The following is a 22,673-nucleotide window of genomic DNA, read 5'->3' as shown; positions in this document are numbered from 1 at the left end:
CTCTTTAATGAGTGCATAAATGAAAGCCTTGCAGGTCCAAATCTCTTGCATTTGAGTTGGTATTATGTTCTTAGCTGTGTCTACATAATTGCATTTACTTCCCCTTTTTTTCAGCTTATTTTCTCTTTGTCAGAGCGTGAGAGGAAAGGGATGGAGTGATAGATATCTCATTATATCTTCATTACCTATCGCATGATATATTGCCGTCTTGTATGATTCATTTCTCCTGGGTGTTTTGCGCCTAATGAGGGGGAAATCGTCCAGCCCATTTATTGTAATTAAATATGTACATAAAATGCACTAAATAATATCACAAATAATCCAAAATCGATTCAGTGGCAATCCATGAAACTCAAAGAATGTTTTGATTCGTCCCTATTTGAGTTAAGACTTGCATTTACAAAATCACTCTAGGTCCTTCTGATCTAGGTAGTCGGATGCCCGTTTCAGAGATCTCTCCAGAGGGAGATTGTATTGCTTCGAGGTTGCTCTGTGGTTTCATTGAATAGAAAATAGAAAAAGGAAATTGTTGAAAAACATTAAGAGAGTAGCCTATAGAGCAATAAAAGAAGACATATGCAAGGTTTTTGAGATGCATAAGACTTCTGTTTGCTTTTTAAACACTTTGCTCTCTAGGAAAAATAATTGAGATCTGTGACTTTTCTTTCTTTTGGGTCTGGCTTTTGAATGATGTCCTAAATTCTTGTTTTTCACTTGTCTAACATTGTATCCTACTCTGTTTCTACTTCTTAGATCTGTAGTCCTTTTTTATAAAATGAGACTTATTTATGCACAGCCACATTTTGGCTACATTGTTTATTTTCTTTAATTTTAGATCTTTGAATGTTCTAGTCTTACAGTAGCAAAAGTAATATTTCTTTATCCACAGCCAGATCAAACCACTTTGATTGTTTGTGTGTGGTACTCTGAACTCTCTCTCTCTCTCTCTCTCTCTCTCTCTCTCTCTCTCTCTCTCTCTCTCTCTCTCTCTCTCTCTCTCTCTCTCTCTCTCTCTCTCTCTCTCTCTCTCTCTCTCTCTCTCTCTCTCTCTCTCTCTCTCTCTCTCTCTCCTCTCTCTCTCTCTCTCTCTCTCTCTCTCATCTCTCTCTCTCTCTCTCTCTCTGTCTCTCTCTCTCTCTCTCTCTCTCTCTCTCTCTCTCTCTCTCTCTCTCTCTCTCTCTCTCTCATCCGCCCAAGCCCCACTTCCCCCCCGCTCTAGTATACAGCTGTCTGAGGCCCAGCCAAATGTAGCTGCTTTCAGCACTTCTCTCTCATTGATCCTGCTAAGCCGAGGGAAGTTTAGCTGACATCATCTCTTCATCTCTGCTTCATGTTCTTCTAATTCATTATGTACATGAAGGTCTGCCGCTCGAGAGCTCGCCATGCTTTTTTCCTTCACCGAACATGTCTGCACACAACGGCTGAAAAACAAACATGTCTTCAGCGAAGAGGCTTCTTGGGCTTCTGTCAGCCGTTGCATCACATCCAGATTAATTATTCATTCAGTTATACACACACCTGATTCTCCCTCAAGAGCAATTTGTTAGGTGATATTTTCTTTTGCAGATATTGATTTAGATGTAATATCATTCTGTATTATTACTTAATTGAATATGACAATAATATCAAAGTGAGCCTTTTTGTCCAAAGCGACTTATAGTTGTCTATACATTTAAGCTAATTTAAATCAGTCGTAAAAATAGTAAATATATGATTAATTTTACATTTATATAATTTTTCCAAACATGCATGCCAGTGCCTGTGATCAGCAACTAGTCAGGTGAATTCTTGTGTGTTCTCAGACGACAGGGAGAGAAATGGAGTTGGAGCTATTGCATCAGGGCTAGTGAGGTGAGATGAATGTGTTTGTCACAGAAAACAGTTCATCCTTGAGCACAGCCGTGTCACTAGCATTTCCTCCCCATGATGGACAGATGAACACAGCGTCTTTATGCCGACCCTCCGTCTCCTGTTCTCCCTCAGGTCTTTATAGCCAGTTGCCATTTACTGCTCAGTAAATGTATTCTCTGGTCTCTCCATGTCACAGTTTTTTCCCTTTAAATTTGTATCAACACTTCCTGACAGCTTGCTTTATCTTCGCCACCACATATACATGCCGGCCGAGCGGAGATAATTTGTAATATGCCCTGATCGATGTAACCTTTGCCCACTGCGCTCCTCTAGGCCGTGACAGCTTTTTGGGTAGAACCTAACTGTTCTGGTTGTGTTTTTTCTTTTTTTGCAGCAACCTGATGACGTGGCGCAGACAGACATCTCCCAGCAGCTTCAGCTCCAGCCCTCAGACTCTTCGGAGAAGCAGCAGCCCAAACGGTTACACGTCTCCAACATTCCCTTCCGCTTCCGTGACCCAGACCTCCGGCAAATGTTCGGGGTGAGTCTTGCACCTCGGCCAGATGGCAGCAGGTTCCATCTCTAAGGCAGAGGATATCATCAATCCTATTTAGCGTCTGACAAGGACATTGATCTTCCCTACGTCAGTGTTAAACTGATGTAGATATTGTAGTTGTAGTCTGTGTTTTTCCTCCAACAAAGTTATGCATTGCCATGACCGATGGTCTCTTTAATTTTTGTTCTCGCTCAGCAAAATCTATTTCTAGTGGAGAACCGTCTAATGCAGATCAGATCGTTTCTTTAATAGTCCATCACAGTCTGTCGCTATAAGCATGAATAATGATGAACTTTTGCTAAACCATATAACTGCATATTATATCGGTTTAAGTTGTAATGCTCAGCCTGTGACGAAGGATCAGAATGCTTGTTGTCAATCAAAGAAAGTATTGTTATACTTAGCGCAGTGACAGGCGTGGTAATGCTTGGTCATTATCTACTATCGTATCCACATCTACTCCACCTCAATCTGCGTGGATGTAAACACTCCCCACCAGAATAAAAAAGTGTCTAATGAATGACTCCGAGCTTTCTTTAAATCATCCGTTTTGAAAACAGCTGTGCTCATCTGTCTAAGTCTCACCGTGAAGTTAAACTCCAGAATACCTTTGAATTAACAGCAGCCGGCTACGGAACAGCATTAAACATTGGCGGCTTGTTACCGGAGGCTACCGGCAAAGTATGAAGGGGAAGAACATTGTTGTTGGTCTTAGCTTGTTAAAAAACTGTATACCATGAGCATAGGAGAGCAAACAGTAACACTTAAACCGGTGAAGGACTCTCGAGAACATCAGTCCCTGAGCTCTTTGTTCTCTGTAAGAGAGACTGTCCGCTCCTCTCCCAACTCTGATGTGATGAGCTGGGAGTCCTGGAGTGGTCCCACTAGTGGAGACGTAATTAATAGCGCTGCTCACTGTGGTTAAAAAATGTGAGTTTATCCTCATTAAGTTTGTGCTGGCTGACAGCTCCGATGCGAAAACAGGCATATGTGTGACCTAGTGTGTGTATGTTTGTCTGAAAAGACTGTTGTTGCAACAACTCTGTGAAGTCTCTGAGGGACCCAGGGGTGCAATTATCCTGTGCCATAGATAGACTAGTGGGAGAAGATGGGATGGACAAGCGCAGTGCCCCTTCTAAATCCCAAGAAACGTGTGAAAGCCAAGTCGGAGACCAAAGACAAGTGAGAAAGCTGTAAAAAGTGTCAAGGGGGGGGTTTAAGGCTAGAATTGGTTCAGAACTCCCCAAAGCACCAACTCTGAGGTTTACCAAAAAACTCCAAATGTCTTAACTACTTTATTTAGTCAATGTGAATTGCAGTTTGCAAGCTGTTTAATTTAATAAGACCAGGAGCATGCCCATTTCCCCATTTTCTGTTCCACTGTTCTTTATAAAGAATGCGAATCAGCAGTGTAGAAAATGTACACTTTGAGGGCAATTTTTCTAAAGAAAAACATCCCGATCCAGTGCTGTCCGATTTATTTTTGGTGAGGCCCACAAAGCTGAGATTAAGTTGAGGTCATGATATCACATTGTCAGGTAACAGACATTCATGAAGACAGTTCTCCAAACCATTCCTGATTTCTCAATTTAGCAAGATGAAAATTCAATTTAGAATGGCTGATTATGAAAACTGCGATTTCTCATCTGAGTACACTGGTGTGGACCGTACTCCAACAAAAAGTGACAATTAAAAAGCTCCATTACACAACCTTATTTCAGCTTCATTTTATAATTAGAAAAAGACACCCAACGCAATTATACAAATTAGTATGTAGATTTAATGCTAGTGTATGAAATGAGTTTTGAAGCACCACCTTGACGATTCTTCGGGGAATCTGCATAATTGTGCTGGAAATATTCGGCACCTCCCATAATACTTCAATGCAATAACTTGCATCGATTGATCCTACTATTCTATACATGCAACCACAGACCATCTATGTCTATCTGGCCATAAAGTGGTCCCAAGCGCGGAGAAAACAGTCTGTTTTATTAAAGTGGTAGTAGTGTTAGATTAAAAACAGGTACCTTGTTATTCTGTATTAATAGGAGTGTTATTCCCCTTGGTATGCCTGGCTAACTTAGAATATTAAACAAGAGGATAGACTCCATATGGTTCTCACCATGTGCTAAAGGTTCTCAGTAATAGGATTCAATAGAAGAATGATACCTGCTTGATCTCTAAACAAGACTTTCTTAATGTCACACCACAGACTCATTTTTTTAACTACTCTCCTATTTTCACAGTCATGGCATTCGGTGACTCGCTTCAAACTGCGCTGCTGAAAGGTTTTTTCCAACCTGTCATGTGTGTGAAGCACCGACAGTCTCACACTGAGATCTTTCGTTGATCACCAGTCTTAAAGCTCTCCGTCGCCTGAGAAGGGCTAGAGCGACCAGCTGTGATTGGTTTGCGATGGTAGTGGTTTCCAGTTCAGTGCGGGAGTCGGCAAAGATGGCCATCTTGGGAAATATTTCAGCACTCCATTAGGGTGGGTTAAAACCATTAGCATCCACAGACTTTGTTTAGAGTGAATTGTCTACGGTCGTGAGCGGGTTCACGCCGAGATACAAATGCCTGCGTTCGAAGAAAAAACTTAATTTGAACAAACGCAGGGAATTGTGTCACGAAGCAGCTGTTTGGGTTCGACTGTGGAATTTGAAATGGGCTGGAAAACAAGTGCCGTATGAAAATGAACATGGCCGTTGCGCTAGATTAGAGCTTTCCTCCTCATCACAAATGTGCACTTATACAGTCTGCTAGGGGTTTTCTCCTTTCAGCTGGGCGGATTAAAGACGGCTCTTCTTGACCTTATTAGTGACCCGGGCCCTCGATCAATCCCCATTGAGCCGTAGGTGCCTGGAAAGGCCTGTTTCTCCCCTGTTGTGCTGAAATGAAGCTGATGTGGCCTGCTTGACAAGGTAATTAGTTTTAATGAAATAATACAGCAATTTTAGACAGCAATTAAAACCTGCTTTCATTCCACCCATTATGGGAACTTACGGTTTTGCTTTCACTCCACCGTATTCTGTAATGATCTCTAAAGCCGGCCATGCTAAATGCGACGCTTAAGCCCTGTTAACCCTCTAGGGAATGCCGGCCGCCCGTCACTTCTCCCTGGCGACATCTAAGTACAAGTGAGAAATGAAAACAACCTTTATCACACATGCCACTTTGTGCAGTCACTCTAATTGGTGTCTAAGAAGTCCATATAAACAGTCAAGTATTTTTTTATAGCGGTGCACCCCGCAGTCTACATATTCCCCTTCCATCCAAACAATTATTTAAGCTTGAACTGAATGTTCCAAATTACTTCTTTAAGAACCTGTCTCCTCCGTCGACTGAGGGAACGGTGACCTTGCTTTGGCTTGCGCTGGCATGTTTATTTATCTATCAACAAAATAGTTGCTCGATTCAAGGTCTTACCGTGCGGAGCTCCCTTACCAAGGCCCCTCATTAGCATAGTGTAAACAGGGTTAACGTTCGAAAGCTCTGGGTTACGGGCGACGAGGGTGATGTTTATCACTCGTAATCGGCCGGCGGTCTCTTCTGGCTCACCTTTTGGCCGCAGGTATGGTTTACTATGCAGAGAGTGTGAAGTTATTTGGTCAAATGCTAAAGCTTGGGCTCGTCGCTGGAGCTGCATATCCATATGCATATCGTTGAGAGAAGCTTCCAGACAAAGCCTTATCTCAGAGGGAGTGGTCAATGTTTCATGGTTAATGCTAATTAGGGAATAAAAATGAGAGATTGGGCATTTCAGGGCTGTAAGAATGACAATCAGATAAAACCGCAGAATGAAGCGCAAATAGCTGGAAAATAATAACCAAAATGACAGGTAATTACGAGGATGGTATTCGTCAATGAGATAATAAACAAATATATGGTTTATCATCAGCGATGATGGCTGCTCTATATCCAATTATCCTTTTTAATTGAGTCGGGGTGTTTGGTGTTAAGTCGAGCCAGAAATACCCTCTCCTGTGGCTTTGGCCGGCTTTTATCAGTCAAAAACACCACAGAAAATAACAAGCCATATCGTGCCATTAAGGGCACTGGTGCATACACAGCAGGATGGTGCTGTGATCTTTTCAAGTTTGCTTCCATCAGCAATATGACCTGCTCGTTCCCAGGGCTCTCGCAAGAGAGTCCTGACCGGGCCTGGAGCTCACCGTAGCATGTTTGGGTGGCCAGCCATCAATAAAAGAATATTGGTTGCAGTGTTTAGATATAAATTACATCAAGTAATGTATGGCTGTGTGTACATAAAATCCAAGCTATTAAGCTATAGTTATTTGTATTTGTTATTTATTTAAAAATCTCCATTCCCCATGTGGAGAATAATAATGGGATGAAAAATGTATTTGTTTTTGTGGCCATTTTGGGTTTCATAGTTAGTAGACAGTGCGTCATTCTTAACTGAATGCAAGCACCTGTTTTAAAAATGACACAATACTAAAAATAGTGAGTGAAAATAATCCAGAATAGTTCAGAGCAATCCTGTTTTTGACGCTTGCAGTGGACAGAATAAGAGAATTCAGAGCAGCTGTGGATTTTTTGTGCAAGACAATTTGTCATAATTTGTTCATAGAAGACCGAAAACACACCTTTCGTAATGTTGCCTATATGTCAGTGCATGCAAGCTGTGTTGGAGGAAAAACACCAATATGCATGCCAAGCGTAACGCTTCCACTGACACAAGACAAAGCAATGCCAAAGTACTGTAGCTTAAAAGCATCCCCTTCCATAAAAAGTGACAATGTAATGTAATTAGTTCATGTTTAAAAGGAGTGATGGTAACGTGTAACTTCATGATAACATTCCACTATATTGATCAGTTATTCCCATGGTATAATTTGTTTGCCGTGGTTAGAAGACATCTAAAGTTTGGTCTTTGGTAAAAGCGCTTAGCTTCTATTTTAGTTCCTCTGCAATCAAGTGCTCAGGTTTCCTGACAAAGAGATGACTTCTAATTACTCCTCTCTGTCTCTCTCCTCCTCTGTCTCGTGTCTCTTTCTCTCTCCGCAGCAATTTGGGAAAATTTTGGATGTGGAAATTATTTTTAACGAGCGGGGCTCCAAGGTAAGTCAGCTGGAAGAGCGGCTCTTTGTCACTTCATACCTCTTCTTCCCCACAGGTCTTCTCTTCCCTTCACGAGACGAATAATTACAGCTTTTACAGAGCAGCCGCGAAGTGACTGGAACGTCACACGTTCGCACGCTGAAGCGTTTTGGAAAGGTAGCTGCACGGTGAGACAGCTGAACGCTTTCGGCTGAGTAAGAGTCAGCTCGCCCAGTTATAATTCAATGAAATGAATGTCCAACCCATATGTAGTGAATCTTCACTTACAGTAGAGCTTTCTTAGGGTAATAAGATTCAGCTGTTTAAGCCTCCAGGTTATATATAGCCATAGACCTGCTACTGCCGGTCTCAAAGGAGAGTGACATTTTGCTGAAGAGAACTTCTCTCACCTGCGTCTAGGTGACGAGTGCAGGGGTGAATTTAGTTGCTCTGCTGGAACAAACCGTCGCAGTGTAGGTACCGAACCGATGCGCTGCCTTCACAACCCACTTTAAAAGAACAGCCTGTTTTCTACTAAGCCATTCAAATTTGTATCCAGTAACTCTTTTCAACCCCTAGGGAGTTGCCTACTGCCTATAGGCAGCTGTCTTTTAAGGTAGTATACTACCTTAATTGGTATTTCATAGGTGTCTGATTTTTTGTGCTTGTTTACAATCAGTAAGTCAACTAAGAAAGACCGAATATTTTATTTGCATTAAGACAATATTGTGATTATTATTATTTTTAACTAAATATTATTCTAATCATAAATATGATATATTATTATTTATCATTTATTATTATTGTTTTAACTATTTATATTGATACTTTTGTGTATTTTCTGCATTCAGTATAATTTAATGGTAACATTTCTGTCACATTATTGTGCGTGGTTTTATTGAAATGTTTTCTTTTTCAACTGATATCCGAGCAATTTTTTGCAACATTTGCCTCCTTAAAATGTGGCCAAAACGAGGCAACATAATTAAGTTATCTTCCTTTAAGAAAACCTTCCCAATCATACCATAAAGTTTGGCCTTCATAGGCAGCTCGCTAGGTTTCGGAGCAAATATGTTTGTGCTATTTAAAACACAGCGGATTAGCTCTCTAGCAGTGTAAGCTAATTAAATCCGTGATAAAAGGAAAAATCGCAACCAGTAGCGCAAAATGTCAAAAGGATTAATTTTACGCCCACTTCCTTTTTTGACTCTTCCGTTTTAATCTTTCTTCACCCTTTATTTATTCCGAGCACTATGAAGGAATATCCCATGTATGCATATCATACTAGCAGGCCTCCCAAAGCAATTACCAGGCTGTACTTGTATGAACTGAAAGACCAGGGCTTGTTCCACGCTCCTGTTTGCTGTGCATATCTAATAGCTATTCCGAATATGGTGGTTGGGTTGCAGTTGGCCATAACTCACCGCTGACAGCAGATGTGAGGGTGCAGGCATGGAAAGGGCTCTTCCCAGCTAGAGTGCAAGATCACGCTGTGTGCATTAAACGCCGCTATATGGCCTTGAGTACATTCTTCCCTTTAGTTTATATCAATTACTGGAAATGGGGAATTTGTATGTTTATGAGGAAGGACAGTTTTATATTTTCTTATATTCTTGGCAGGACAAGATGCGCTAATGTACACATCCATGCATGCAACATGTTTCAATATTAAGAGATGCCGTTTGAAACGTCACAGTCTACAATGCTTCCTTTTCCTGTCTCTAAATCTCTCTATTCCCTCTTCTAAAAATTCCTTATTTCACTACAAATGAATAGAATTTCTCCTCTTGCGACCCTGCTGACATTGACCTTTCTCTCTATTTCTCTTTTCTTCCTCTTTTTACCTCTTATCCATCCAAATCTTCAACCACCCCAATTCTCCATTGGATCCTCTATGATCACATCAGGGTTTTGGTTTTGTAACTTTTGAAACGAGCGCAGACGCAGACCGCGCACGGGAGAAACTAAACGGTACAATCGTAGAGGGACGCAAAATCGAGGTGCTTTCCTAATCTAACTGTCAATACCCCATCACACAATCTTACCCCACCGCATCCTCCTACCCCCACACTTCCCATGAGAACATGAGCGCTGTCGGTTTGATTGAACCTGCTCTCATTTCCCCAGCCACCCATTGCATTGAATCACTAATGCTCGCTCTCTGCGTTGCATGTCGTGTGTATTGTATGTGTCTTTGGTTCTGTTTAAATATTATTTGTGAAAGCACATGAAATATCACCTTATTTGTGTGTTTGTGCCTGCAGTCGTGCAAGAGTGTGCATGATTATTACAGCTTCGAGTTCATTTTAAAAAGGCTTTTTGAACTCTTTATTTTTTAACCAAATAAATACAGCAGACGTACCCGCTGCTGTAATGTTCGTCTCTGAAATATACGTTTAACTTAAGTGAACATATCAAAGACCTGCCAACGTAAATTAAAATCTCATTTGCAATCTCACAGCCGAGGTTTATTGCTAACTTGAGGACGCAGTCTCTCTCTTTTTTTCACTTTTGCTCAGTCTCTCCACAGGGCTATTAAGATTTTCTATAGGACAATTAAGATAATTCATGTAATGCACAAACAATACCAAGACCTATATATCAAGGGAGTGTCGAGGCCAGTTGTTTCCTCAAGCTAAATGACCTCCGTGGGCCCTGTGGAACGGAAAGCTATTAACGCTAATTAACATGAGGGTGAAATACTAACATGGCTCCTGTTGCCAGCGGCCATGTTTAAATTCCTCTGGCACCTCCCAACTATCAACAAGCCGCTCGGCCTCTCCGAGCATTACACGCGGTAAGATGAACTCGTACCGAACCGGCTCCTCCTCCCGAGGTTAAAATTAGTGCTCATGAAGTCACAGCCTCGGGGTTGTATTGTCTGGGAATATGTAGAACTGTCTAGACAACGTGGCAGATGAAATTGCAGCTAAAGCCTCAAGGAAGCTCCACCAGCTTGGCTTGTGGGGAATTCCAATATACTCTGGGTTTCATTAAACCAGTTTCCAGACTTGCTCTGTTTCATTACACGTTGAACCAGATGTCATCATCCAGTTCTTCTACAAACAGCCGGGATTAGATCTTACATCCAGCAGGAAAACACAAGATGAGAGCTTGATGGATCACTTTCATTTTTCGCGTCTCATAATTTTTCATCGGATAATTAGAGCATGTTTTTTTTTCTTTGCCAAAAAGCATGAACCAGATTTTTCTAGCACTCGTGCCTGCGAAACATGCCTCTGTGTTCTTTGTGTGCTGACTTTTGTTTCGCTTCTAAACTCTGTCTGCACTCTTTTCACAGGTAAATAATGCAACAGCACGAGTAATGACGAACAAAAAAGTGGCCAACCCATATACAAACGGTAAGAGCTTCTTATTTTTCTCAAATCTACATTAAAGCAGATAAAGCATGTTTATAAAGTATTTGGACAGTTAAACCTACAGCGTAACCACAGGTGTCGTTTTTGGACATGTTCCACTAAGTCTGGCAACAAGAAAGTATCCAAAAACATCTATTGTTGTATAATTCACAATCCAACAAACTTTTTCTTAGATATTTTATCTGTCTGCTCGTGCAACCTTTTAAATGAACCTAAATAAATACATTTTGGCGTAATATTTGGCTTTTTAATGCAACGCTATTTATTCATTTTTAAGTCCAAATATTTGAAGGCTGCCGTATTGATGAATGATTTGTGAAATCTAGATTTAGTTTCCCACCAAAAAGGGGTCATAGCACACACAGAGAGCATTTCTCAGCCCTACAGCTCTCCTTATCTCGCTGTTCAGAAAGCTCCAGGGGCGAGCTTAGCTGATGGGGATCAGGGTAGAGAGGAGCGGGGGGTTACACCAAAAATAAAAAGCCAAGGCTCATTCCACACAGGGGTCTTCATGGGTTCCAGAGCTCTTCCACTGATATGCATTCCCTCTGACTGGAATAGAGAGAGAGAGGATGAAAGGATGGAATATTTCAGCCGTGGTATAGACCCCCCAGCTCCGCTTCACTCACAGCCAATGGGGAGTGAGGAGAGGCTATTTTACGGCCCTCATCGATCAATGACAGTGCATCGGACAGCACTCACTACTCTCCCCTACTCTGTCTCTCATTCTCTCTCTCCCGTTCGCATTCTATATCTCTCGCCCCAATATCGCCGCCCACTCTAACTTAATGTCCCCTTAAATATTTCCCCGTCACCTGAAATCCCCTCCCTCCTTTTCCGACACAGTTCCTCCTTTTGTTCTCCTCCGAATCCATCCTCTTTATCTCTTTCTTTTAAAATTCAACCGATCCCCTGATCCCACTCAGAGTTAATCGGCTAAGGCAAACCCTCTGTCGAGAACAAAAACTCCACAGGTCATGGCAATGAGCATTAGAAGCTAATTCTTTTTTCCCCTGTGTATCACCCTACAGGCTGGAAGCTGAATCCAGTGGTGGGAGCGGTCTATGGTCCTGAATTTTATGCAGGTAAACTGCAGTTGAGTGTTTCGGACACAGGGCCCGTCTTACAAAATCACAGATTCTTTGATGTGCCGTTATTCAGCTGTGCTTTGATTTCAAGATCAGTTTTGGAGACAAAAAACAAGAAATTATCCTTGCAGCCGAAAGCTCACACAGCCCATTTGATACCGCTGCGCAGTTCTCCCATCATGCATTGCATTAGTGCCTTTTACAAAGAGATAATAAGCAAGGCTATCGTTCCCTCTCACAGCTGCTGAGGCGAAGTAGTGACTTTGACTTAATATTAGCGGAGCAATTTGGTTTAAAGAGAGAAAAGATTTGTTGTTTTTTGGTTTGTTTGTTTTTGTCCCTTCCCCCTCGATTTTTGATTTCTTTATTGCCCCGAGTTCTTTTGCATCCTAATGAGGGGGAAATGGTATTACAGTATTTCTTCAAAGTGCTGAGCACATTGCGGCTCCTTAACGGCCTGCCTTTTTGCTCATTAGACTAAAATCTGTTAGTTTCATGACAGCTTTACTGCAAAACTCTAAATAACCATCGGTGACAGAAAGCAGTCATTTTTCATTTTTATCTGACACTTTTTCCCCTGCCTACCCTCCCTGTCCGCCCTCCCTTCCCCGGTTCTGGCATGCATAAACGTACAATCAAACACACACCGTTACACAAAACCTCACAATCAAATAGCCTGCGCGCGTATGTCCTTCGTGTAAAAATGCAAATGTGTCACAAAGCAATCCGCCGCGTGTAAAATGTTTATGCATGCTTTTACACAAGTACGCTCCGCAACATTTATGTAGGATCACACACGCATGCAATGTCTTCGCTAATCACTCGGCAAATACACGTGCACTTCTATGCCTCCCATGTGAACATGCAGCTTCCCAAAACATCCCATCAAATCAGATTTACTGTGGTCCAGCACTTCAGCGGCTTGGCTTCGGAGGCAAGCGTGCCTGATTTATTGGATGCAAATTTTTCAAGTCGTCTTAACATGCCTCGAAAGTTTGCCAAGCCTAAACGACACCATATGCCTCGTGGCTTCCCCAGGGGAACGCCAGTGGAGAGGCTACAAAATGGAAATAAGATATAGATTTCTATTACTAAATAAGGAAGCTTCTAGAAGAGCCCCAAACGGACTGCCACGTGTTGCCCTTTCCTCCTTCCCACTGTTCAAAAAACAGGGGGAAGCTTTCGCGTGAAATAATTATGACCGCATTTAATGTACTTTGTTGGGGGAGGGGCGGCGGCGAAATCGGATGTAAAGGTGATTAATCACTGTTTATCAGTCCGAGTTTCTGTGCGGGAGATCAGCGGAATTGGGCACCATAAATCGTGCGCTGCTGACAGCGCACTCCGTCTCCATTCGTCCGGGTGCTACAGGTTTATTGTCCTCAAATCCCATTCAGTAGAATGACTGATGAGGGCCGCCGACTGCCTGCTTTTAACCTCTTCCAGGGAAGTCGGGCTTTTCTCTCTCTCCCTGACAAAGCTTAGCCTCTCTCTCCCTCAATACAACGCTCTTCTTCCCTTTTTACACCGCGAATCGTCAGCGCCGTCTATATTCTCTCTGCGAATATCGCTAATACTGTTTCCCTCTTAATCTAAGCCCGGGGTGTTTTCCATCTGCCCTTTTCCTTCTCACTCTCTCTATGCTTAAACCTCAATATATCCTGTCTCTCACTCTCCCTCAGGCTCTAACTAGCGCCAACGTCAAAGCTGAATTTGAGATGGAGACGCGGGTCTGAGGCGCTAACCACGCGCACCAAACTTAATTGTATAAACTGGGGGTCGTTTTTCCCCGCCGTACTCAATCCGAACTGGGAAAGCGTGCGTAAAGGACGTGGTAAACGTAATATTGATTGATTGACAGTGCTTTTAGCCAGTCTATTAAGTTCTTGGAAGCATGTTGGGGCGATGTTTAAATTAGATTTTTTTAGAGCACTGTAGATAAGGAATTTTAATTGTACCTACATTTATGCATTTGGCAGACACCTTTATCCAAAGCAATTTACATTGCATTATACTATATCATTCTGGGATTGAACCCATGACCTTGGCATTCCTAGCTTCATGCTTTAACCACTGAGCTACAGGAAAGCTTTATTGCAAATGCTTCTATAGTGAAAACTTTGGGTCACAAAGCTCTATTGCACGGCATTTGGCTATTGGTGCAAACTACTTTTTCTTTAAAGATCAAATCTGTCCACATATCTGATGCTGTATTATTGCACTGGCCTAACAATAATAAAAATCATTTTTGGCCATATTGAAGCTTGAGTGCTTTGTGGTCGTTTAATGCCTTTTCAATTACAAAACCACTGCAGTAGATATATAATTGAAATTAAGTAGCCTAATTACAATATTAGAAGTAGCGGGGAGAAAAAATTGGTTTAATCTAGCAACTGTGTAAATTTGATCAAGATATGGGTTTATTGGTGGTCTGATTATCTAAAGGCATTTCACAACAGAAGAGCGACCGTCACCCAGTGATTTCCAGGCTCAACGCATTAAAGAAGCCAGTCTTGCAGTAAATGAAAGAGTCCTGAGGGGTTTGGAGATGTAATTGGCCCCCTTCATCCAAATAGCCCAATGGGACACTTTTCACTGCTAGTAGCCCCAAATTCACTGGCGTGTGACCAGCCGTGGTCATTCTTAGTTTTCTCTTGAAAGTCTACTCAGGGCTCCATGTAGACCTCTATCTCACATCGATGTGCACACCTGGGCTAGGTCTTGTTTTCCAAACCCCCTATTAAAATACCAGAAGCAGGGCTAATAGGATTTATGCTCACATATAATTTTGCTGTTGTGTGTTTCGTGGGCTTTATGGGGTGTCATAACTGGCTGGAATGATTTATGGCTTATTATTGAATCGGTGCTGCGTGCAGACCCATAGCTCATTATGAGATTACATTTATGTACGTCATGGCACAATAATGTGCATGCGCAAAATCAAAGGAAATATAAGAGCATTGCCTATGACTGGAATTCGGGATAAATTGACCATGGCCTGGCGTTTATCAGACACATCCATTGTTTGGCATATTAACACAGACCCTATAGCTTAAAAGGGAGGAATTAAAATGTCAACAGCACCACTCTATATCAAAACGAAAGAGCAAACGCCTTACCTACAGCCGTATGTCTTTCTTTTACTTCTGATGTGAAGGCCGCACCATATACCCCAGCTGCTGATGCATAAAAAGACCAATTTTTCTGAGGGCGGATACAGAATTAAAATAACAAACATTCATTTTAGTGTCTCGATGATTTCTTTTAGATATGCTTGTATGCCATGCAGAGTAGACCAAATTGAATGTGTTTGGATGTTTTACTGACATTGAAGAAGGCAGTGGGTCATCTCGAGGGCTAAATGTCTTTTTACTACATTTATCCGTCTAAAATAACCCAGTCCACCTCATTAAAAGTACTGTCTTTGGCACATATTGACTATTAATGGACTGCTTGCTTGGGTGATGTTTGTACAGTAATGATCAGGAGTGGGTGGAGGGATCTCTTTGGGGACATTACAGAGGTCAAGTATGGACCTGTGACACTCAGAGGAGGGAGGCCGGTGTTGCCGGTGCATGAATAAGAGAGCTTTGCAGACCTCTATACTGGATATTTTGCTCGCACGGTATTATGGGTAATGATGGTTCTGCCGTTGGTCATTAAGGCCATTCCCAGGGATGGTTAAAGCGAGACTTCACATAACAGTAATTCTTTATTCTGAGTTTTTCTTTCTCTCTTTTAATTGTTTTTAGGCTGTTCCCTCTGTTCTTTTTTAAGTTTCTTTTCGTTTGGTTTATAAATATTATTTGGTTAAAGAAAATGAAGTCTGTGTTTGAGCGCATTAGGATTTTGTGAATTTCGGCATTTCCTCTCTCAATGTTCATCACTTTAATGTAATAAAATGTCCTACTTATAGGCTACAGTAATGTCAAAATGTTAAATAAATTGCGGTATAATTTGGTGCATTCTGATTTATCATCATTTACTCATTTACCCACCCTCACATCATTTTAAACCACTTTGAGTTTTATGGTAGGTACGGTACCCAAACAACATTGGACCTCATTCCATCGTATGGACACAAAACCAATTTTGTGTTCTATAGTACCATCAGTTTTTTTTAAGTGTACAACCCTTTAAATGTAAAACAGTTACAGCAATGCAACATTAGAATAGGAGAAAGTATTATATTGTCCTAATCACACAAATCTTTCATATATTCATATTTTTTCTTTTGTTAGAGTGAAACAAAACCAGGGCCTTTAACATTCCATCTCAAGTTTCCTTCTCTCCATTTCACTTCCATATCCCTAAATCTTTTCTTAACACACACAGTTGCATTTTCTCTCCGCCACCTCTCCCAGGCTTGACCCTGAATTGTCCCCGCTCTCCTCCGGGCAGGGTCTGGCCCCAGCGGTGGCGTGAGGGCGGGGAAGTGTGTGGGGGAGAGAGATGAGGGATGGAGCCAACCTGTGATTGCTACTCGGAACAATCCTCTCCATCTGCTCTCGTAGCCCTGCGTGCCAGCACCTTGTGTCTCACCTACAACAGCCTACCATCTCCCCTGCCTCGCACACACCCCTCCGGTTCGGGAGAGCGGCCAAACACGCTCTCTCACACACCCCACGCTCAAGGTCTCAGAGAAAACCACAACAGAGAGGTTTCCCTCAGAAAGGGATACCTCACTGTCCCTTGCTCCCTGCGTTTAGAATAAAGCAACTAAAATTTCACTTCTTAGAGAAGTGAATCTAAATTTAGATTGGAGGGTGCAAATATATGTGTATTTTTTTATTGTCATGGGGTTGTCCATGATATCCGGTTTAAAATTTGGTTGCTGGAACTTCTTGCTTAGACCCCTTGATGAACATGACACAGGTTGACATCAGTCCCAGTTGTTTTAGAGCAGCTATCAATGTTGTGCCTGAGCACGTTTTATCATGTCACTGTGATGTCACAGTACAGACTGAAAGCTGATTGGTGGTGACAGGTGCATCCTTAGAAGCAAAAGCATATGTCTCCTCTTTGTCAGATGTCTGTTGCTTTTACCTCTAACTCTGTCTCTACCTATCTTTCTCTTTGTTTTGCAGTGACAGGCTTTCCATATCCCACCACAGGAGCGACGGTGGCTTACAGGGGTGCTCACTTGAGAGGCAGAGGACGTGCCGTCTACAACACGTTCCGCGCTGCGCCTCCTCCCCCTCCGATTCCTGCTTATGGAGCGTGAGTCACCCTTCACCCAAAAAACATTAACACACTAGCCAGACACACCAATGCTTGCCTTATTTTCGTCTCAGATCGATGCCATTACAGGATAAAATGTAGCAATTATATAATTATTTTTATTTTTTATTTATTAATGTTATTATTTCCTCACTTGTTGGAGTTTTTTCACAATATAGTAATTTAGGAACAAAAGCATTTGCTAAGTAAATGATGATGTTCTGGACACACTTATCCATATAATGAAAGTGAATGAGAACTGCAGCAAGCCGGCTCCAAAATAAATAAAAGAACCATGAAAGCAAATATCATTAAAATTGGCCATGCAATAGCATTATTTTGAATACCAGAATGAGGTCAGTATTTCCTAAGTCTCAACATGCCCCTTTGGAGCGTTCGTGAGTTCCTGAGAGAAGAACCAATGTTTGATTCATGATGATTTCATCTTTTTTATCAGATATTTTCAAAGAATTAGTCAATCCAGTTCACAAAATTACCCTAAAAAAAGTTCCTCATGAATTCGTTTATTTCGTCATAATTTACTCAAGTTGTTCCAAACCTGTATACATTTTGTTGTTCTCTTGAATACAAAGAAAGATATTTGATAAATGTTAGCAACTGACATTTCTGGCGCGTCATTGACAAACATAGTAGAAAAATGTAGTGTATCCACCGATCTATGTAAATGACTGGATTTCTCATGACATCATTACACCGAAACTACCACGCCGCCATGTTGGTAATCATTGGAAAAAAACATCAGACGTAACAATTAATTAAAAACATTTAAAACTAAAACATATTGTGTGCCTAATAAGCTGAAGCTCGACATTTTCACTTTAAGTCGGCTTCACCTCCTGTCTTTGGTTTAACCTTCTAGGGCGGCGCAATCCAGTCATTTTGTAGATCAGGGAGTAATTCATGACAGAATTTTCATTTTTGGGTGGAGTATCCCTTTAAGTTCTAGACTATTTGCTTACACCTACCTGCCCACTGAGAAACTATAAGTGTACAGGAACACATTAGCATGTTCTTTTAGAACACTATCAAAAATATAAAGAATATTTGACATGACTATTTAGCCCAATGTTATTTTTCTACCGTTTCTGTTCTAAGGAAGAAAGAAGATCAAAAGGGTTTGAAACAACATGAGTAAATTATAACACAATAGTTATTTTCTGGTGACCTATTCCATTAAATGTTCAGTCATTAAATAGGTCATTTTAACATTATATGTGTTCTTTAAAGGCTATAAAGTTTTCTATCGATCTAATGGCTAGCAGGACTAGCATGTCTCGCTAGTTTTCCCCAATGATAAGACAGAGAAAAGCCCATTACAAAACAACATTGTTTTTCTCTGAACACAGAAAATGACCATCTTTCGCAATCCTTTTCCCCTTTTCTCTCAGTCTGGAGTGCATTGTGTTGTCTGCTGAATGAATGCATTGCTACATAATTTATTTCCTTTTCAATACAGCGAGAGGAAACTCTATAGACATTCCACTCTGATATATTGTGTTTTGTTACTTCTTGTTGTGTTTTTGCAGTGTGGTTTACCAAGATGGCTTCTACGGTGCTGAGATCTATGTGAGTATTTTCCCATCCTGGAAGGGAAGATGGCAACCTGAAGTCAGTGCCTAGGTTATTGTTGTTAGCCCAAACTTTTATAAACAGTTGTTTTATGTCTGTTGGCAATAAAACAATTTTTTTGGAAAAAAACTTTGGGTCAAAAATAATCATTTTCAGGGTTAATTCAACTCAACGTGCTGGGTTTGTCCCTTTTTGACCCAACCCTCTGTTGAAAATAACCCAGCATTTTTAGAGTGTAATTTTAATGGGAGTTCAAACTTAAAAAATATTAAAGAAATGGACAAAAAAACAAGTGACATTTTAATTTGAACTGTAGGCACTAGACAGGTTGCATGTAGTTTGTTATTATGTTGTAACGTGCCAATCTGTACGGTGGAGAGACACATTCCCCAGCAGAGCTCTTTTGGCTGTACTCTTATCACAAAGCCTAACTTGAGCAGCTGGTCTTGAATCTTTAATAAGGCCAAGGGTCTAGTTAGGTCACCATGTGTGAATCCACTAGGATGGCCCATTTGTGCCATACTAAAAGCCTTGTTAGGCTCCCACTACATAGCCCAATGAAATCACACACGGCTGAATCTCTTCCAGCGTCGACACAGCTTTGCTTGGTCTCTGTGGGTTTTGTCAATGCTAACATGTATGATGAACCAGAAATGAACCCTCTACACTCATACGATCTCATCCATCCCCATTTTATCTCCACCAAAGTCAGGTTTCACTCCATGTGGGAGGAATATCACGTCGGATCAAGTAGACGAAGTTGACGTTGCAGTGTTTTTCATTTAGTTTATGGCACGCGTTTGATCCGCCTTTCTCTCAGCTTCCATTAAAACACAGCCCAAAGGCCTCGCTCTACATTCTGAGATTTGGCCCGAACCCTATTGTTTTTGACAGATCGTCAGAACGTATTAGTAAATCACATGATAAGAGAGCGTGTTTCTCTTTTTAAGATTATCTCGCTGCATGAAAATGGAAATTAATTCAACATTTATATCTGAAACGGGACAGATGAGCATGGACATTACTGAGATGCTTTTACCTGGCATCCACAACAGCACTCTCGCAGCCAAGTTCCCAGACTCATAGCCAAAACTGTGGCTCCAGTCCCAGATAGACTTCGCAGTCTTACTATTTTTTTCCACGTAGCGTACGTTTTCTTGCCAATATACTTAAGATCCATCTCTGCAGACCCCGGATCAACTTTTCAGATAACCTTAAGTTTAGACAACTTTAAGACCAACTGTGTGTATTAAAAATCTTAACATCTCCAGAACCTGTGTGCCCGCTTGTGCCGTTACCTGATTTTTTTATCCAGTAGCTAAACATTAGATCTCAGCAGAGTAGCTTCGGACATTAATCCCGCGTTGAAAAAAAATGATAGCGTCCATAATTCAGTGTGCAGTCTTGTATCTGCGACGCTTTGGTCTTGAACACGTTTTGGCACTGTGACTATTTGCATAATGTACCGGTGATGTCAGCGAGGTAAAGTAACAAAAGAGCAAGGCTTTGTTTCATTAAAACAGACACTTCAATAAACAGCCCAGGCACTTAGATTCTCGCTCGCAGCCAGCAAATACATCCCCCGCTTGTTTAAAGCTTGGCATGTTTGTCGTGTAAGTGTTCACAAAATATCGTCGGAAGTAGACCAGCAGACAACGCTCGGTCTTTGCCGCTAACAATCTCTGTTTATGTCATCGGATGCCTCGTACAACACGGCTATTAATAGCCGGCTTGAATGGAGCAATTAATAGCTTTGTCAGATGTCATCTAATGCTTATACAAGCAATATTTAGTGTTGTCGTTCTCCAGTCGCTGATGAGCACGTTCTGCGTGTCAGAGCCGCTCCCCTGGGCACGGAGCCAGGGGACTCGTATTGGTCGGCCACATTAATTAAAAGGGCCCTTCAATAGCTTCAGCCAAATCTTCCATTTGGTTCGTTCGCAGTAAGCAAACATTGACTGATTTTAATTGTTTATACCAGATTGCCACTTACCACGCTGATCGATAGTTGCCCAGCCCTGCCATTTCAATTGATGGGATTGATGCGCCGTAGAAGAACACGTGGCCGGTTGTGCTGCTATCGCTGCACTCAGCGTAGATAAGTGAAGGTTCTCAGACGGTTTGCTTTTGGACTCGGGCTGTTAGGCATCTGTATCCGTGCCGAGATCCATATGAAGAGCTAATGCAGTCAATCTGACAATTTCCCATTAAACAAAAAGGCTTCTCACAACTTCTCACAAAAAGCTGTATCGGCACACTAAATACCAACTAAATCACTCTGTGGTGATTTCAGAGAGCATTGACAAGTGCTCTTCAGCAGCCGTCTTAAATGGAGACTGGTTGAAACTGATCTTCCGGGCTTTGGTGGATTGTACAGCTTGGGTCTTCAAAGCTAATAATTCGGACAACAATGGTGTCATAAATCTAAATCAAAAATTTCACTAAATCAAAAACGTGACACTGGGAATGCATGCACTGATCAAATATATAGCTTAAAAGCATTGCTTTGGAAAAGCATCTACCAAATGCATGCAAAATGTGATTTAAAATCCAAGTGGCTTGTACTAAAGGGCAGGACTTCCATTCCAACTGCTAAATAATTTCCCATACATTTTCCTACAACTGTTCTGTCTTCTCCTCATACAATACAGTATGTGTATTGTTATTACCTTGAGTATTGTTGCCAGATGGTTCCAAAGCTCTGGAAGCTTTGGCAGTCCATGAGGACAATGTGACAGAACATGATTTCATGTCACAGATGCCCCACTGTTTGCATGTGTCTGACGGATGCCCTTATGTAATTGACAGGGTGGCTATGCAGCATACAGATACGCCCAACCAGCCGCGGCAGCTGCAGCGGCCTACAGTGACAGGTAAGAATCCTGCAGCGCTCGCGTTGTTTTTCCTCTGTTGACTGCCAGATGGCTGAAATTGGAGTTTTGTGGCTCATAGTCCATGTCTATTAGCTTTAAGGGCGCTGGAATGCTAGTGTGTTTGTGTACAAAATGAACTTTTAGGTGCATTTTATAATAGCTCTCTGTCCGATTAAAATGTCCAATAAAGTGAATATAGAATTAAATTGAATGCTTCATACATTTGAATGACACCTGTCGCCGAATCATATTCTGTGGCTGTGATGTAAACTAAAGATCGTTTGCTGTTTGAAAAGCATTTGATATGTATGAAGAGTTTGGTTCCAAAATGTGATAAGTCGGTTTTAAGAATTTCAAAAATCATGTTTTTATTGTGCATTCCAATTAATATCAATCAAACTGCAGTTGGTTGCAATATTAAAATACAGCAAAACTTAAGGCTTGCGACAGCACAAAGTCCTTTTGGCATAAAAAAACTATTGTCGGTATTTACTAAAGACACGCCGTGAAAATTAGCGCTGAAAGGGCATGGACACAGCCGTTATGCATCTGACCTTATTGCATATTCATTTGTAGGAGTTGAAAGTGTGCTCTCACGCTATTTTGCCCTGTTTAGTAAATCTGGCCCTTTATCACCTTTAAACAGATAAAATACGGCTAACTAAATTGCACATTTCTACAAAGGTACTAACCACTAGCGCAGCATGAACAAAAATCAACAGTGCACTCTCAAATGCTAAACTAGATTTTGAGTTGTCTAGCATTGCATAATAGATTTGATCTCACATTAAAGACAGTTAAATAGGATCAATTAGATATCGTCTCTCTATCTTTGATACAAACTTACCGTTGAACTTGAATTTAACCTAAAGATCCGTAACCACTTAACTCGCTCACTTCAGGCCACAGGGTTGTGTGCGCACGAGAGTGTGCTAAGACTGAGGTGGTGTGAGGTTGTGAGTAATTTATCCGGGACCTGTGGGCACCCTGTCAGGTTGGATCAGGACAGGCACTGGTTTAATCTAGGCAAGATTGAGCGTGTCACTGCCGA

General features: G+C 41.4%; 1 protein-coding gene across 3 annotated transcripts in view; it reads left to right on the top strand.

The window, feature by feature from the left end:
- Positions 1 to 22,673, top strand: part of rbfox3a (RNA binding fox-1 homolog 3a) — a 369,568-nt gene that overhangs the window by 334,572 nt on the left and 12,323 nt on the right. For 2 of the 3 annotated variants that reach the window (XM_079476662.1, XM_079476663.1), the window contains 7 exons: positions 2,246 to 2,392; positions 7,439 to 7,492; positions 10,773 to 10,833; positions 11,883 to 11,936; positions 17,027 to 17,159; positions 18,707 to 18,746; positions 21,558 to 21,622. In XM_079476662.1, coding sequence (XP_079332788.1) covers positions 2,246 to 2,392; positions 7,439 to 7,492; positions 10,773 to 10,833; positions 11,883 to 11,936; positions 17,027 to 17,159; positions 18,707 to 18,746; positions 21,558 to 21,622 — 554 coding nt within the window. Of the gene's footprint in view, positions 1 to 2,245; positions 2,393 to 7,438; positions 7,493 to 9,378; positions 9,472 to 10,772; positions 10,834 to 11,882; positions 11,937 to 17,026; positions 17,160 to 18,706; positions 18,747 to 21,557; positions 21,623 to 22,673 lie in introns of all 3 variants that reach the window. The other variant, XM_079476661.1, reaches the window with a different exon arrangement.

This window comes from Barbatula barbatula, assembly GCF_947034865.1.
Source record: "Barbatula barbatula genome assembly, chromosome: 16".
NCBI lineage: Eukaryota > Metazoa > Chordata > Actinopteri > Cypriniformes > Nemacheilidae > Barbatula > Barbatula barbatula.
Note: the sequence above shows the minus strand (reverse complement) of the source record. Positions and strands in the feature narration are given on the sequence as shown.